Source organism: Lupinus angustifolius, chromosome LG04 (assembly GCF_001865875.1).
Source record: "Lupinus angustifolius cultivar Tanjil chromosome LG04, LupAngTanjil_v1.0, whole genome shotgun sequence".
NCBI classification, from domain to species: domain Eukaryota; kingdom Viridiplantae; phylum Streptophyta; class Magnoliopsida; order Fabales; family Fabaceae; genus Lupinus; species Lupinus angustifolius.
In genome coordinates, this window is record NC_032012.1 from 19,186,046 (window position 1) to 19,203,424 (window position 17,379).

Consider the following 17,379-nt stretch of genomic DNA (forward strand, 5'->3'; position numbering starts at 1 on the left):
AAATCATTCGAGGTAATAACTTGATGAAATTTGTGATTCCATTGACGAGAAGCTTGTTTAAGCCCATAGATGGATTTCTTTAATTTGCATACCATAGACTTTGAGCCATCTGACACAAAGTTTTCTGGTTGCACCATATGGATCGTTTCCTTAATGTCACCATTAAGAAACGCAGTCTTAACATCCATCTAATGTAGCTCTAAATCAAACTGAGCAACTAGTGCCAATATTATTCTAAAAGAATCATTCGAAGATACTGGAGATAGATGGATTTCTTTAATTTGCATACCATAGACTTTGAGCCATCTGACACAAAGTTTTCTGGTTGCACCATATGGATCGTTTCCTTAATGTCACCATTAAGAAACGCAGTCTTAACATCCATCTGATGTAGCTCTAAATCAAACTGAGCAACTAGTGCCAATATTATTCTAAAAGAATCCTTCGAAGATACTGGAGAGAAGGTTTCTTTATAATCAATGCCTTCTTTCTGAGTGAAGCCTTTAGCTACTAGACGAGCTTTATATCTGTCAATATTACCCTTTGAATCCCTCTTGGTTTTAAATATCCATTTGCAACCAATAGGTTTCGCACCTTCAGGTAATTCGACAAGATCCCAAACGTCATTATCATGCATAGACTTCATCTCATCCTTCATGGCATCAATCCACTTTTGAGAATTATAACTTTTCATGGCTTGACAAAGATTCAATGGATCATCTTCTGTTAACCCAATGCCATCCTCATGTTCTTGAAGAAATACAATATAATCATCAGGAATTGCACTTCTCCTCTCTCTAGTAGATCTCCTTAGTGGCACTTCTACTTCTTGAGGTTGTTGAATTTGTTCTATAGGTACTTGAGGGAGAACCTCATTGTTGTCTTGTTCTGAAATATTGTCAGGGACAACATTCTGAACATTATCTTCTATTACCGAATGTATTCCTTGAATGGTAATAGACACAAGAACTTGTTCACTATTAGTGACAGGTTCTTCCTCAAAGACAACATTCCTTATGTTCTCTTCCTTCCCAAAATCAACTTCCTCAAGAAATCTTGCATTTCCCGTCTCAAAAAAGAGTCTTGAAGTGGGATCATAAAATTTATAGCCCCGAGAGCGTTCAGCATAGCCAACAAAATAACAGCTAACAGTTCTAGAGTCCAGTTTTCTTTCATGCGGTCTATAAGGTCGCGCCTCAGCTGGACAACCCCAAATGTGCAAGTTTTTCAAGCTTGGTCTTTTATTATTCCAAAGCTCATATGGGGATTTGTTAACTGATTTACTTGGCATCATATTAAGGATGTAAATTGTGGTCTTTAAAGCTTCCCCCAAAGAGACTCTGGTAAGGAAGAATGACTAATCACACTTCTCACCATATCTTAAGAGTTTGGTTTCGTCGCTCAGCAACACCATTCATTCTAGGTTTGCCAAAGGTTATACTCAAACTGAAGGTATAGATTGGTAGTCAAAGGTAAAAGGCTAGATTGAGAGGTAAAAGGCTAGATTGAGAGGTAGAAGGCTAGATTGGTAGTCAAAGGTTATACTCAAACTGAAGGTATAGATTTTTTTGATACATTTGCTCATGTTGTCAAACTAGCAACTGTCAGGTTAATTCTTGTTATTGCCTCTACTCAAAATTGGACTCTCCATCAGCTTGATATCAACAATTCTTTCCTCCGTGGAGAGCTTGATCAAGAGGTCTACATGTTGATTGATCCCTCCTAGAGTCATTGGTTATCAACCAAACCAGGTTTGTAAACTTCAAATCCATTTATGGATTGAAGCAAGCTAGTAGACAATGGTATCACATGTTATCTTCCACTCTATTTTATCTTGGTTATAAACAGTCACAACATGACCATTCTCTCTTTACAAAAAAACTATTGGTTCCAAATTCACTATACTTCTCATTTATGCTAATGACTTGATCTTAGCTGGTATAGATCAAGTTGGAATCAACTTTGTCAAAAATCACCTACATGCCTTGTTCAGAATCAAAGATTTGGGGCCCCTCAAATATTTTTTTGGGCCTCAAAATCTCAAGATTCAACACATGAATCATCATTTCACAGAGAAAGTATGCCCTAGATATTCTACAAGAGACAAGTATTCTTCAGCTTGAAGGAGACTATTGAGACCATAATCATCATCATTCCCTTCATTCAGAAGCTTTAGCATTAGAGCTTGGACGATTTGTTCATCATGTTCTTGGTTTATTCGAGTTAGTTGATACTTTCCTAAAATAGCTTAAGCTTAGTTTCTGTTAAGTTAGTTATTCTCTAACTTTCCTTTTTTGACTATCTTTTTGTTTTAGCCGTTAGCTTGTTTTCACCAAGCGGGTTTTTCTTCTCTGTATAAATTGGGCTTTTGTTAAGCCATAATCAATAAGAAAATATATGATGTATTCCTGTAAATGCAATATGAAGAGAGATTAGTTGTGTTGAAGGTTGTCTTCGTTTCTTATCTCAAACCAATTAAATTTTAATAAGTAATATAAAAATGTTATTTTATTTTTAAATAAATTATTTATATGGCAATATTTGATTGACCTATAACAAAGAATGAGATACTAAAATAGGTGATCTCTATTATATTTATATTAGTATTTAATGGGATTTACTAGGAACAAGGCTGAAAAGCAGAAGAGTTCAATATTGTAAGCCTAATCAACATAAAAATTCTAAATATGTTGGATCATATTTCATTATAAAACATTAATGATGAGGCCGAAATTACAACATGCCATATTCTAAATGGTTAACATGTTTTTATCTAATGTCTCATTATTTATATGGTGCAATTGTTATTATTTTTTTAAATTTAATTCTAAAGTACAAAATATAGAATTCTAAATAAATATTAAAAAAAACATGCCTTTCAAGCCAATTTTTTATAATCAATATGTCAATTTTATTTTACAAATAAAATTTTAAAAAAAGTCTAATAACAAAATGTAAAAACCGGTGCATGCATAAAAACTAGTGTCCTCCTAATTCTACAATATATCCAACAACTAAAATTAAGATGTAAAGAGTCAAAGCTGTGACCTAACGATGAAGACATACTATGATATTTGGAGAGAACTCATTGGAAGGTAATATACTAATACGTGTGAATTTAAAGTATAAAGATTTATACATAATTATAGTTGTATCATCTACCATTCAATTATATATTTATGTTCAATGAATTATTTCTTTTTTTGTACTATTAATTATATCTCTTCATCTTAATAAATAAGAATTAATTTATTTAAAAGTATATCTGCATCTTCTAATAAATATAGTTCACATAAATTGAAATATTAATTTTTTAGTCTTCATGAATATCCAGTAGTATCTTACATTATTAATTAATAATGACCTATTTTTGGTATGATTATTTTTACCTTAATAGTAAGGTGGGGATATTTGAGAAACAAAAAAAAATCCAAGCACATTTTTAAATCTTTAAATAGATATTAACACTTTTACAGTATCTCTATGGAAAATACCAAATTCAATTTTATTTAGACACATTATTTTATAATTTATTATATATTTCCGTAAATTAAGAATAATATTTAGTTTTTATTTATAATGACAAAATCTTTCTTATAAAGTGTACAACTTAACTATATTTTTATATTTTATAATAGCAAATGATTTTTATCTCTTTCTTTCTACCATTTGGACCCATGTTTTCTTACAAGAATAAGAATATTGTGTTTAAGAAATAACAATTTCATAGTAACAAATGAGTAAAAATATTTTTATTTCAATACACAATAGTAAAAATGGGTGAAGATTTTTTGGTACTACTAAGATTATCTAATTACTTTTTAGGTAAAGAACTAATCTCTTTTAGGGTGTGTGACTTTTCATCCAAACAAGTGTCGTTCTCATGGATCAAACTCTTGACCTTTTGATCATCATAAAGATCTAGTGAAGCCTTACACGATTAGACCAATATCTTGTTGGTACAATGAATAGATGAATATGCTATTACACATCCTATAATTTAGAATAAATACTCATTTCAGTCTCTCATATTTCTTTAATCTTACCAACTTAGTCTCTCAAATTTTGAAAACATTTAAGTGGTCCCTAAAAATTTTAAATATGGCTCAAATAGTCATTTTAGGATTAAATTAGTCCTTACTAGTAGTTATAAAATATGCTATTTGACACATATTTAAAAATTTTAGGGATGATTATAAGTTTAGTAGAAAAACATTAGAGATTAAAATGAGTACTTATTTTTTATTTAATTTCCAAAATGAAATAATCAACTTTGATACCACACATGTCCCCCACCGATAGATTTTTTCTAAAAGTACATCAAAAGTTTCAATCAAGGTAAAAGGAATAGCATTAAATACACACAAGTAAAATGGTAAATTCGATCACTATTACACATTTTAAATTCAACTACCCATACACTGTAAATCTGTAATGGCTGCCAGTCTGCCACCAACTCATAACCACTTGTGTGGGTGTCACTCATTTTAACTATCCCCACTCCACACAACATAATAAATAATATGCCTTTTTTTGAGGCAAACATTTTAGAGAAATAAACCAAAAGTGTTCAACAAAAATTATAAATATTTATTTTTTCTAGTGATATATTTGAGAAAATTCTATTAGAGTTGGAAATATTAAAAATTAATAAAAATATTTTTCCTCATGAGAATTTCCAAATATAAATATTTAATACTGAATAAGTGAATATATCTAAAAATATTAAATATTTTTAATGTAAATTTTAATGAGTTATAAATATAGTTTTTCTATAAATACTAATAAATTTTACTCTTATTCTTTAACATACAAAAATACATAAAATAAGATGATCAATTTCAGGACAAATCATCAACCAGTTATTACTTATTAGTCTAGTTGTATTGTTGTAATGCTGGTAGACAAGTTGGATCTCACAAGACATTTTTAAACAAAATCAAAATTTAAATGCCCTGGATTCTGAACCCACTAGCTTCCATTTCTACTAAAATCGTTCTTCACAAACCAAATGCAAATACATCGTTCTAGTTTATGTACCCAAAAAATCAAATGCAAACCCTTAGAAAATGAGTAACCACTAAAATATGTTAAGCTAAACCAAATGTAGGAAGCTTCATTCATTGTCTCTTATATGAGTCACAAAAATGATCTAAAAGTTAAGATGAATAGTTTAAAGAATGAGATAAAGAAGATTATAGATTCAAATTTCACCAAATAAATAATAACATTTATATGAAAAAGAATGAGATAAAGAAGATTATAGATTCAAGTTTCACCAAATAAATAGTAACATTTATATGAAAATGAGAGGATGTCTTGGTGATAGTGATACCATTTTCAGCGTGATGGGCCCACAATTCTTGTTTTTCTTTGCGGACCGACATCCCATGTTACCATTTTCAAAGGTCCTCTCGTTTCTTGTGTAAAGCAAAAAAAAATCAGAAAATACAAAAAGCTTGTTTTAACGAGAAGAAAAAAATGTCCAAAAATCAGCTAGTGTTATTTTAAGTGCAAGTGATTTCAGTTCATTAACCATTAAGTTAGGATTTGATAAGTGATACAAGAGTTTATACACCATTAATCAATCATTTATTAAATATTTTTAATTATTATTAACTATTAAAAAAAAGTAATATCAATAAATATATTATTTTTTATATTATCGACCTATAAATATTAAACTCTTATGTTTTTGAAAGATTGGTCACTATTTATTGTATGAAAAATACATTAGAAAACATAACATTTTTCGCACATCACTGTCTATCCACGTGAAATCAACATAAATCTGAAAAATGTCACTTTCTAATACTTGAAAATATGTTGATATTAATTTGTTAAGAGGATGCAACATTACTGGAAAAATGTCAAAAAATAGTTTATGAAAATAGAAAAATAACAATTTAGCTTATAACGTTATTGTTTGAGTAAATTACACTGACACCCCCTGAGTTTTAGTGAAATTACACAAACCACCCCTCACTTTTCTACATCTACACAAACCTCTCATATTTTTACACTTTCATTACATTGACCACTCATGCATAAGAAATAAGTGTAATCTTTTAAACAAAAAAAATGTGATAAATGCAATTAAGCTAAACAAAACATGATATATTGTGGAGACACGTCCAAATAATATATGAGTCAATATTTCTTTTGTTATTTTTGGTTCGTTACACTATATTATAAGAGCGATTTAAACAATATTTCTTTAGAATTGTTGATGCATTTTGTAACAAAAAATAATAAAGATACATTGATTTGTATATTATTTAGACTTGTCTACACAATATATCATGTTTTGTTTAACTTAATTGCATTTATCACATTTTTTGTTTAAAAGATTACACTTATTTCTTATGCAGGGCTTATGCGGTATGGTCAATGTAATGAAAGTTTAAAAATATGGGAGATTTGTGTAGGTATAAAAAAGTGAGGAATGATTTATATAATTTCACTAAAACTCAGGGGATGTCAGTGTAATTTACTTTGTTATTGTTTTATCAAGATGGTTGCTATTAACTTTGAGTGATACATTTTAGTATAATTTTTTTTGAAGAAAACGCAGGCAATCCAAATATTATTACTTGTTTTAGGCTAGTAATATTCTTTTAATCTAGTATTTTTATTCAATTAGCTAAAAACATATTAGGTTTGAGCTTGTTTTATAACTAAATAACGTGGACCATGTCAATGATGATTTCTTTAAAGTTGTTCAATTGGGATTGTAGATCATCTCATTCCCATTTATTATTGAATGACATACTCTACTAGCATAACTAGATCTAGCACCATTATCATTCTTTACTATCACCTCATGTTACTCTTCATTATCGTTACCACTAAATGTCATGCACCATATTTGTTGTCTATTTTTGTATCATTTAATGTATCATTAATTCTGCAGCTGAAAAAATTATTTAAATTAAAATTGTAATTATTAAATATTTTTTGTCAATCACATCTTCTAATATATGAAGTTACACAAAGTTGTAGTAAAAAGGATATGATCTCCAAATGTCATCCTCTATCTCACCAAGTGTGACCACCAAATTGAAATGGAAATGATAGTGTTTTTCATGGTTAAGGTGGTGGTCAACAGTGAGATGATGATAGTCATTTTTATGAAATGAGTGATGGTGGTTTTGATACTAGTAATCGAGATGTGATAATTATGAGATGATGATAATAACAATAGTTATGAGAGTAATGATAGTTATGATAATCGAGATGTTATCAGTGTAGTTGGTATGATTATAACCAATGTAATTATAATCATAGTAAAGTAATATATTTTTAAAACTAAAATATAAAATCACAAAACTATGTATGTGTTTTGAAACATTGAAAATAGGTAAAAAACCAAAACAAAAAAGCTGAAACTTTTTACTTTTCATTTAATTTTGCTAACTTTACTCCCCATTGAATATTTATGGAATAAAATATACATGTATAATTGATCAAGGGTAATAATATAGACAAAAGGAGTGCGAGTAAAATATTCACAAAACCCACAACCATCCTAAATGGGCCTTAGCTTTTCTATGAAAACTTTTCGGCTCTTAGTATCGAACTAGTGTGCACACAATGACACAATCCCATTTTATCCTTTTTCGTTTTTTTTGGTAAATTTCTTTACTTTATTTGGTTAAAGTATTATTAAAATCGTTCATTATTGGCACGACCTGAGAAAAGGGTTGACGAAAATAATGCTCTTATGGGTCATGCCGTGTGGAAAATAAAAAACTAGTGCTACTGTATAATCATATCATCACACATAAATAATTATTTCAAAAAATATATATGAACAATATATGAATTTTATATAATATTATTATGTATATTTATTATTCATGTTTATTTATTGATTCTTAAAAAAATTGCAAATGAATGTTGAATCTAATGTTTAAATATTACACCCTAATTATTATCAACTATATAGTATCCTTTTTTTTTTTTCCAAACCTTCGAACCCTTTCTTTTAATTTCCCATCTTGGTCCCTAGACCCAAACTTCTTTCTAACTACCAACTAATAAAATTCATACCCATATGTTAGATTCCTTAAAGTCTAACACTTTTCAAGTACAAGGGTGTGTAGCTTTAATGGGTTTGGTGGGTTTGCATTGAAACAATATAAATTGGGTGTGAGAAAGTTGGTTCCTTTTTTGTGGGTTTTTTGCTTCAGTTCCATTGAAGAAGTGGCTAAGTGTTGGTGATGATTGATTGTTATTGCTGTATCAGTTGCTAGTAGTTAGTATTAGTACTTATGTTTCCCAGACTGAGATGGCTTATGGGTCTGAATCATAGGAATTTGTCACAAAAAATGTTGGTCAATGTTGACCAACAACAACTTGATCCTGAAAGGCCAAATCAGAATCTCCCTGTGCTTGATGCTGTTCATGAAGTTGCTGTTTACATTCATAGGTTTCATAATCTTGACCTTTTTGAACAAGGGTAAGCTCCAATTTCATGTAATCACCCCTTTTTATGTTTTGCTGCTTTTAGTTAGATCACTTAGATATAAATGGTTTGTCAATAGTCTAGATTTATAATATGATATTACCGTGTAGTCTGATCCATGTAGCTGACTCGACCGAGTAGGAAAATGTCCGGTTCTTGTTGCTGCTGCTGCTTTGTTATTTTATTGTCTTATGATCTTTTGTTCTTATTGCTGTTGTGTAGATGGTACAAAATCAAGGTTACCATGAGATGGGAGGAGGGTGAGGATTCCCATCCTGGGATTCCGGCACGAGTTGTTCAGTATGAAGGTGACATATGTTCCTAAACTCTTGAAGTATTGGTGGTTACTTGCTGCTATTCTCTGTAGTTTGTAATAAGTTTTATTGTCCTGGACTAATTGACTTTAGTCAGGCACACATTTATGGTTGATTAGATCTCGTGGCATGTTCTGTAAGTTTGTATGTGTGTGTGATCTTGTAACTAAAATGTTCTCATTTGAAAATTATTACACTATGTTTCAAAGGAACCTATTTTCTTTTCATGTAATGATAACTTGTAATGAGCTTTAAATAAAATTTTCTTACCAAATGAGGTTTTAAGATGTGAACCTCTAGTAAACAAATGTCTCACTGGTACTGGTTTGCGATGGAAACAAAAGTTGTCTATTTAGTCAATGTCAAATATATAATATCTGTAGAAGCCATAGATGTCCATTATAGTTCACACTGTGTAGCTGCACTATATAATTTGCATGGTGTTGGTCATGTCATTACTCAAGCCCTTAAAATTTGAGAATTGATGGAACGTGAACATGAAGAGCATGCATTTTTAACTTTAGGATTTCATAAGACAAACTTGTATCAAATGATTGTTGGATTGGTGTTTATTATAATCATTTTTAGCATAGGGAATGCAGAACAACTTATTTCCTACTTCTTCTATTATCTGTTTATATTTATGAATAAACTTCTACTGTGCAACCAAATATGGCTTTAGCTTTTCATATTTTGTTTTAATCATTGTCAAAATATTGTACCTATTTTTTCTTTCTAGAATGAGTTTTCCAAAGTTGTTTACTGTTAACCATGTTTGAGATTTAAGTTTTCCGTTGTTATTTATTGTTAACCATGTCAAATTGTCCATATTGTATCTAGAAAGACCATGGTTCTAGAATACTTTGGCTTCCTTCCCTGCTCTGTCAGGGTATTGTTGACTTGTCTTTAATATGTGGTAGTGATTTCTTCTAAATCGGGGTCATGTAGGGCCTGTTTAGTCACTGATTTCTAATAAGTTCTTTGTGGTGTAAAAGGTCGATTGTGCACATGAAGAACATATGTTCATAACTTCGCGATTTTGGAAGGAAGACTTGTGTCAAATGAACATTGGATTGTTGTTTATCATCTCCATTTTCAGTTCAGGAATATGCAACAAAACTTATTTCCATCTTTCTTCTACTTCTTATACTCTGATTATCTTTATATATAAATTTGAAGTATACAACAAAATGGGGATTGATCTTCTCATGTAATTTTTATCATTGTCAAAATATCAACCTATTTTTTTCTCTATGGATTTTGTTTTTCATTGTTATTTAACCATGTTTTAAATTAAGTTTTTCACTACTGTCTGGATTATCTATATGCCAAAAAAATTAACAGAATATTTCTCTGCGACCTGTGGTACTTTTCTGCATAGTTCTATTGAACCTTGTAGCTCTCAAACCTCATTATCATATATTGTAATGTGCGTTGAAGTTCTTTAAGACTACTATTTTGCGCTGCTGCACCTCATTTAATATACACGAGACATCGACATTTCCAAGCTTGGTATGCTGATTAATTACATCTTTTGTTCTCTTTGTTTGCTTGCCATCCTACATTATGTTTGTGTTTTAGCGAGAGTAAAATCTTAGAGCCAATCTTTTCTTTGAGCTGCAGTTCCTGAAGTGGGTTCTGGCAATTTGTGTAGAATTTGGATGATTGATGACACAGATAACAGTTTTTCAACACCGCCATTCCAGATTAAATACGCAAGGCAGGATGTATTTCTTTCTATCATGATCTCGTTCTACCTCTCTTTTGGTGAATGTGAGGTCAGTTTTTGTTTCCCCCGTCTTTTTGCATGATTATTAGATAAATATGGAGGAGGTTCTTTTTTTGATGAACAAGCAAATTAAGTGTTGGAGATAAAATGTTATAAAAGAAGGTTTTTTTGCAAAAAGGAGAATATGTCAAGACGAAGAGAAGATGATTACAAAGGGTGTGGAGGATAAAAAATCCTCCTTACGAAAGGGAGAACCAAAAGAACGAGAGCTTCAATGAAGGAAACACAACAAGGCCCTAGAAATGACCACACTCTTTTGACATAAGCATGCAAAGTGAATTTTGAATTCTTTAAAGATGTAGAAAGGTCTTCGCCATGCACAACATAATGTAAATCTATATGCTAAATTTGACAGAGAACAATGGATCACACACAACACATACACAAAGAACTCTGTAAAGTTCACAGGCGTACAAGTACTTAGGCAGCAAACCAGCTTTAACATCATGGTTATGCATCAAAACTAACATATAAAGAAGAACCTAATTATCCGTACTTACCTTAGTTGCTAACAGATGTACTTTGGCGCATGCCATTTAACACCAAATTTTTGCGATTTATTGTGATATTTGATAATGCTGCTTTTCCTTTTTAACACTCTTTGATAAATTGATGGCAGAATCAATAAGCTTAATAAAGTAAATGTAGAAGAGGCAGACCTTCTTTTTAGAATTATCTTAAAATGTAAGAAAGGAAGCAATGGCATTCTCCGGTGTATTAGGCTGACAAAATAAAATCAAAATTTCAAGGGTCTCATTGTCCTTAGTTTTCTATTGAATATGATTTTCTTTGTGATCTCGTGTTGTTTGAAGTAAATTTCTAATACAATCATGCAAAGAAAATTTGACCAGCTTTTTTGCATTTTTGAGCCACTTAGGATTGTTATTATCTCTTCATTTGCTTTAAATCCTCCTTCCAGTTGTACATTTTTTTCCTTTTAATAATATTTTCGTCACTTACTGACTTGGATAACGATATTTATGTACAGGGACAACCCTCTGCTGTTATCTTAAAGTTTGAACTTATGCGCTCCCGTGCTCCTATGACTGAAATTGGGTTAGTTAATGATGCTCTTCTGTTACTGGGTATTAAGCACATAATGTTAAATACAATATTATTGCTCAAGCTTGATTAAGATTTTATTATCAGTCGTATCTGAATTTGAGGTTGTGAACTCTGAAATAATGAAAGTGCTTGCGTCATTGTACAGGCCTGAGTTGCAAGGTTCACTGGATGCATATGCTGCTTCAGTTCATGAATATAAAATCCCTCCTAAAGCTCTTCTGGGATTGCATTCATATTGTCCTGTCCATTTTGATGCTTTTCATGCCGTCCTTGTTGATACAAGTGTTCACGTCAGCCTACTAAAAGCTAGCTATCACACATCTCGACAGAAGGTACCCAGGTTTGTCAGAGTTCAGTTTTTAACGTTCAAATAGATACTCTAGTAACTGTGGCATCCCCAGTGTCAGAATCTCCATAATGAGGATCTTCGGGAATATGACTATATTATAACATTATAGAATCAATTAGAATTCTAACTAAAAGGCAATCTCACGAGTTATTTCCTTTTTTATTCGGGTTAGGAGTCTTACTATTACTGGGTTTAAGTGTGTCCTAATTGTATTACATTAGTACTTGACCTAATTATCTGGTTAAATAGGCTATTGGTTTTGACTTTATATATGTTACATCAATTCATTCTCGTATTATTCATTATTACTGTTTCTGTTAGTTTTTATTTATTTTAGATCTAAACCCTATATTTTCAACAGTCATAACTTGGTTATGTTTCTTCTACGTGTCTAACATACTATCTTGCTTTAACTTTTGAATGATGTGGTTAGTTGAATCATGTCAGTGGTTCTAAAGATTCAGAAGGCAGTCATGTAAAGGATTATGCTAGGTCAGACAAGGTATGTTATTTTCTTTGCGGTAAATCTTATATAGCTTGGTAGCACTGTTTGTTATTGTATGAAAGTGTTTTAAGTTGATATCGTAAAATTGTAATTTATATTATTGGTTAAGTTTAAATTTGTTCAAAATTGCTGCAAATGACATGAATACCCTCATACTCCACCCTATGCTCATTATCATATATCAACACATCATTTATAAATGGTTCCAAGTCTATCTTAGCACAAATATGGGTGGAAAAACCTGCCCTTAATGTTTGCAAGTCTATTTCTTCTTTGCTTACCATTGTAACTCGTTTCTTTTACTGACGGAGAAAACTTAATTTAGGTTATGCTGATAAAATCATTGATGACTGCCTATGATATCCTGCTTGAAGATCTGAGAAGAATAAGCAATGGCATTAACCAGGATATTGATTTGACTGAAATTACTTTTGGATCAGATTATACATGTTTTAATTCTACTCCACCAGTACATGTGAAAAGTAATGCTGATAAACCGTTACTTCAAGTCAGTTCTGAGGTATGTAATTCTGGCAATGTGAATGTTTCATTATCTTTTCGAGCTTCTGTGTTTAGACTATTTTTTATTGTAATACTTTCTTTTTCCCCACAACAGAAAGCTGCTCATGTCAATCATCTTATGAAGGAATCATCTCAACCTTTGGACGATAATCTGTTAAACTATTTTCAGTCTCTGGGGAATCAACTCTTACATCTCTGGAATATATTTCTGAAATTCCACAGGTTTTTTCAGATATATTATTGATGTACTGGCACTGAACAAGTCCCTGTAACCCTTGTTTCAATGAATTAGTGCTTCTGCATTTGTGCATCCATTCTGATCATTACGGCATCTAGAAACAATTTTCTTTCTTGGTTTGCCATTTATTTTTCACATATTATAGTTAGCCAAGCTTGAGCTTGATTGACAGGCTAAGTGAGATTTAGCTTGTCCAGAATGAGGTTACTTTTCGTTATTCATGTGATGTAACGAGGCATCTATTTGTAACATGAAGGCATACCAAGACTACTATGTTGATAGAAGAAGATGCACTCTTTGAACATAATATTTTACCACATCAAGTTAATAACAGCTCTTTTCAATCTCATCACTTTACCCAGGGAAAACAAAACAAAAATACTGGAATTTCTACGTGATTCCTGGGCTAATGATCGGAGAACTGAATGGTCAATATGGATGGTGTACTCAAAGGTTGCGGTTCCTCATCAATATATGAGTAATGGAGTTGATGGGATTTCATTACATGGAAGTCCATTGAATACAAAGAAGATAACCAGTGATGTAATTCTCTAGAATATGTTGTACAAGTTTCACAGAGTTCATTATTGTCTGCCATGTTTGAAATTAATTATTAGACTATGCTCATTTATTTATCTCCCTTTTTCTTCTGTTCAGCCTATTCAAACTGCTGCAATGCGTGCTGAACTTCATAGGCGAGGTATAGCACAAATGAGGGTAAGTGATAGATTTTGCGTACAATGCTTTATAATCAGTCACTATAATGAACTCTCTTCATTATAGGGTAAGTGATTGATTCCTGCTGACCAGATTTTATGAAAATGAGTTCAATGCAGATCAACAATCAGTCACTACAAGACATGTGTATTTTTGAAGATCCTTTACGTGTTCCTATTATTATTCTAGAGTGTTTGACGAATGTGTACCGTTCTCCCAGCGTGGGTTCAAATTTAGTTACTTTAGAGGATGAAGCAAGGTGTATCCAAGAAAATGGACTTGGAACCAGGAACAAGTTGCTTGGGAACGGCCCACAGAAAAATGAGAATGTTTTGAGAGTAGCTGTCTTTGTTCATGGGTTTCAGGCATGTTTCACATTCTTGCAGTTGCATTTATTTGCTTGGTCTGTTTTGGTTTTTCTCGTCTTATTTATCGTTACTTTCTAGCCTTCACTTTTTTAAGAGTTGCAAACTATCCTTTTTCTTTGAAAACTGGAGCAGCAATATGTGATTGGATAAAACTAAAAATGGGAGATTTCAAAATCATGTTAGTCGTATCCGGATGTAATAAAATACTCTTCTGCAGTGCCTGCCTTCATGTCTTTAACATTCAATAGAGTTGAAGTTGGGATCCATATTCTTTGATTTTTTATGATGTTAGTTTTTAATCTTACAGTTATAGCCACTAAAGCTTCAGATTACCAAGGCTTAGGGGAACAACTTGCTTGAGTTCATGAGGTTTCCTTGCAATTAAAGTTTTGAATTTAGGCCAAAGAAAATATCTTAGGCTTTTCTTCTGTGAGAATTTCGCTGAGACCGAAGTTTTAATTGCCATTTTGTTGTGTCTCAGTGTCTGTTATAAAGTTAACTTTGTGGTACCTTTGTAGCTTCTGATTTCTACTCTGAAAACATCACTTGTTTATTTAAGCACCAATCACAATAATTGCTGTGTACTGTTTCGCTGTATCTTTTCTACTTTGTTCAAAGTAGAAACAACTTTATAGCATAATTACAGCTATGGTTGGTCCGAAAAAATTCTGAGGTGTGATCATTCACGTTAGCTCTTTGAACAACTTTGGGTTATCGTCTATGAAAAATTACATGTATTACTTGATATAACTGACGCCGGATTTTAAAGCATTTCATATGGTAAATAAATGTGATCAATCATAGTCATGATTCATGAACCAACCCCTTAGCTTAGTTGGAGGTTCCCATTATTGAAATGTGATCCAATGAGTGGATTTATCCATGATCCCTTCAAGAAACTTTGCTACATACCCTTTGGTGACTGGCCTTCGAACAAAACTCACTGTTCTAATTGAAGCATCTTACTGAAGAGATTTTATTGTACTATTTTAGACAAATTAAGTTCCTGTCTAAAAGAAGCTGAATATCTATTATTACATATATAAGTTAATGATATTCCTGCTTTAATGTTTATACTTATCTTGCCTGGATCAGATTTTTGGTTGTGACAGAATAAAATTTTGTCTCGTTTTCCATCTCGTTACATTCATTTGACTATGTATACCCTTCTTGCTGAAACATTAACAGGGAAGTCATTTGGATTTACGGCTTGTACGGAACCAATGGCTTTTGATAGACCCTAAGATACAATGTCTTATGTCAGATGCAAATGAAAATAAAACATCTGAAGACTTCAGAGAAATGGGATTCCGGCTTGCCCAAGAAGTGATCGCTTTCCTGAAAAAGAAGATGGATAAAGCTTCAAGAAGTGGAAACTTAACAGATATCAAGCTTAGCTTTGTTGGCCATTCTATTGGGAATCTCATTATTAGAACGGCCTTAGCAGGTATTTGCTCACAAAGCTTCCTAGGACACTAGTCGTCAAAATTTAAACTCGGGAAATTAATGTGTTCTTTTTCTAAATATTTAACAGAGGGCATCATGGAGCCATATCTAAGATTCTTACATACATATGTCTCCGTATCGGGTCCACACTTGGGTTATATGTATTGTTCAAACTCTCTATTCAATTCCGGGTTGTGGCTATTGAAAAAGTTCAAGGGCCTACAATGCATCCATCAACTGACCTTTACAGATGACCCTGATCTTGAGAATACATTCATCTACAATCTTTCCAAGGTATTGAATGCATAATGGTTTTCTCTTAATCACAAGCTGTCATACCCCTAATCTAAGTCTCCTTTTCCATGGTCCCGAATATTATGGGTGTTTTTTCCGAGTTGGGTCCAGACAGGGTTTGTTTACCCTGATTGTTTATGTTCAATTTTGTTGGTGTATTTAAGTGAGGGGAACATACGGAAATAAGTGCTATTTCATTAGTCTTCAGTTGCTGACCTGACATAAAACATTGTTATTCTTTTCTACAGGAGAAGACACTGGTACACTTCCGGAATGTGATTCTTTTATCCTCACCTCAGGTTACCTTCTTAATCTGCCTATGATGGAAAATAGTGTAGTTTGTAAACAGAACTTACTTTTCCTTGCGTTATTTTCAAATATCTGCATTCACATACTGGATCATTTGCCGTAGAGTGAATATATAATATAAAATTGCGCTATTTTCTTACATGTCAGGATGGCTATGTTCCGTACCATTCTGCCAGAATAGAACTGTGTCCAGCAGCTTCTTTGGATTTCTCTAAAAGAGGGAAAGTCTTCATGGAGATGCTAAATAATTGCTTGGACCAAATCGGAACTGACTCAAACGATCGTGTGATCATGCGCTGTGACGTCAACTTCGATACCTCGTCCTATGGTAGGAACTTAAACAGGCTTGTTGGACGCACGGCTCATATTGAGTTCTTGGAGTCTGACATTTTCGCAAAGTTCATAATGTGGTCTTTCCCGGAGCTCTTTAGATAATAAAGAAGGAAATTTGCATGGAATTCAGATAGCCTTGTTGATTTAGAGGAATGATAAGGTTGGCACAAGACCTTCCAGTACAATGGATCTGAAAACACTGCACTGTGATCAGAAGAGTTCAGAGATGCCGAATTGTTACGTCTATAAGTTTCGAAACTTCATGACTTGGTATTCTTCAGGCACAATGCTCGCAGTAAGACGAAAATGGCGTGAAGCTCGTGGCACCGACTGAGGGGCAGACATGCATGAGATTCTGACCTATATGTAAATTATATTTTCTTTCCTCTTTCATATGGATAGGAATATAGGGATAGCCTTTTTGGCCAGTAGTATCTATTGTTCTATGCTGAAGGACCTGACCTTAATGTTTAGTTTTCATTTCTCACATGTAGACATAGAACAAAAGTAATGTTGTACCATATCTGTGTTCAAGTTTATAGAAGTTGCTAGTTCTGTAGGCTTAGGAACCTAGAAAAAATGTACAATGCCAATGTTCAAAGAATCTGCTGGAGAAATTTCCAGTGTAATTGTGCCCTTTTAGCCCATTTCTTTCATTTTTAA

The 17,379-nt window shown here is 32.3% G+C and overlaps 1 protein-coding gene across 3 annotated transcripts; it reads left to right on the forward strand.

Moving 5' to 3' along the window:
- LOC109346113 (protein FAM135B-like) lies at nucleotides 7,963–17,379 on the forward strand. Of its 3 annotated transcripts, none has more exons than XM_019585492.1 (15): nucleotides 7,963–8,461; nucleotides 8,690–8,775; nucleotides 10,405–10,559; nucleotides 11,559–11,626; nucleotides 11,781–11,975; nucleotides 12,432–12,486; nucleotides 12,815–13,009; nucleotides 13,106–13,233; nucleotides 13,612–13,792; nucleotides 13,907–13,966; nucleotides 14,086–14,331; nucleotides 15,523–15,781; nucleotides 15,869–16,074; nucleotides 16,323–16,373; nucleotides 16,531–17,379. In XM_019585492.1, the coding sequence occupies exons 1-15, from the start codon at nucleotides 8,274–8,276 to the stop codon at nucleotides 16,816–16,818; spliced, it is 2,361 nt and encodes a 786-aa protein (XP_019441037.1). In that variant the 5' UTR covers nucleotides 7,963–8,273; the 3' UTR covers nucleotides 16,819–17,379. The 3 variants fall into 3 exon arrangements, with proteins under 3 accessions (XP_019441037.1, XP_019441036.1, XP_019441038.1); XM_019585491.1 differs by having other exon boundaries at nucleotides 11,781–11,967; nucleotides 12,418–12,486; XM_019585493.1 differs by lacking the exon at nucleotides 7,963–8,461 and having other exon boundaries at nucleotides 10,436–10,559; nucleotides 11,781–11,967; nucleotides 12,418–12,486.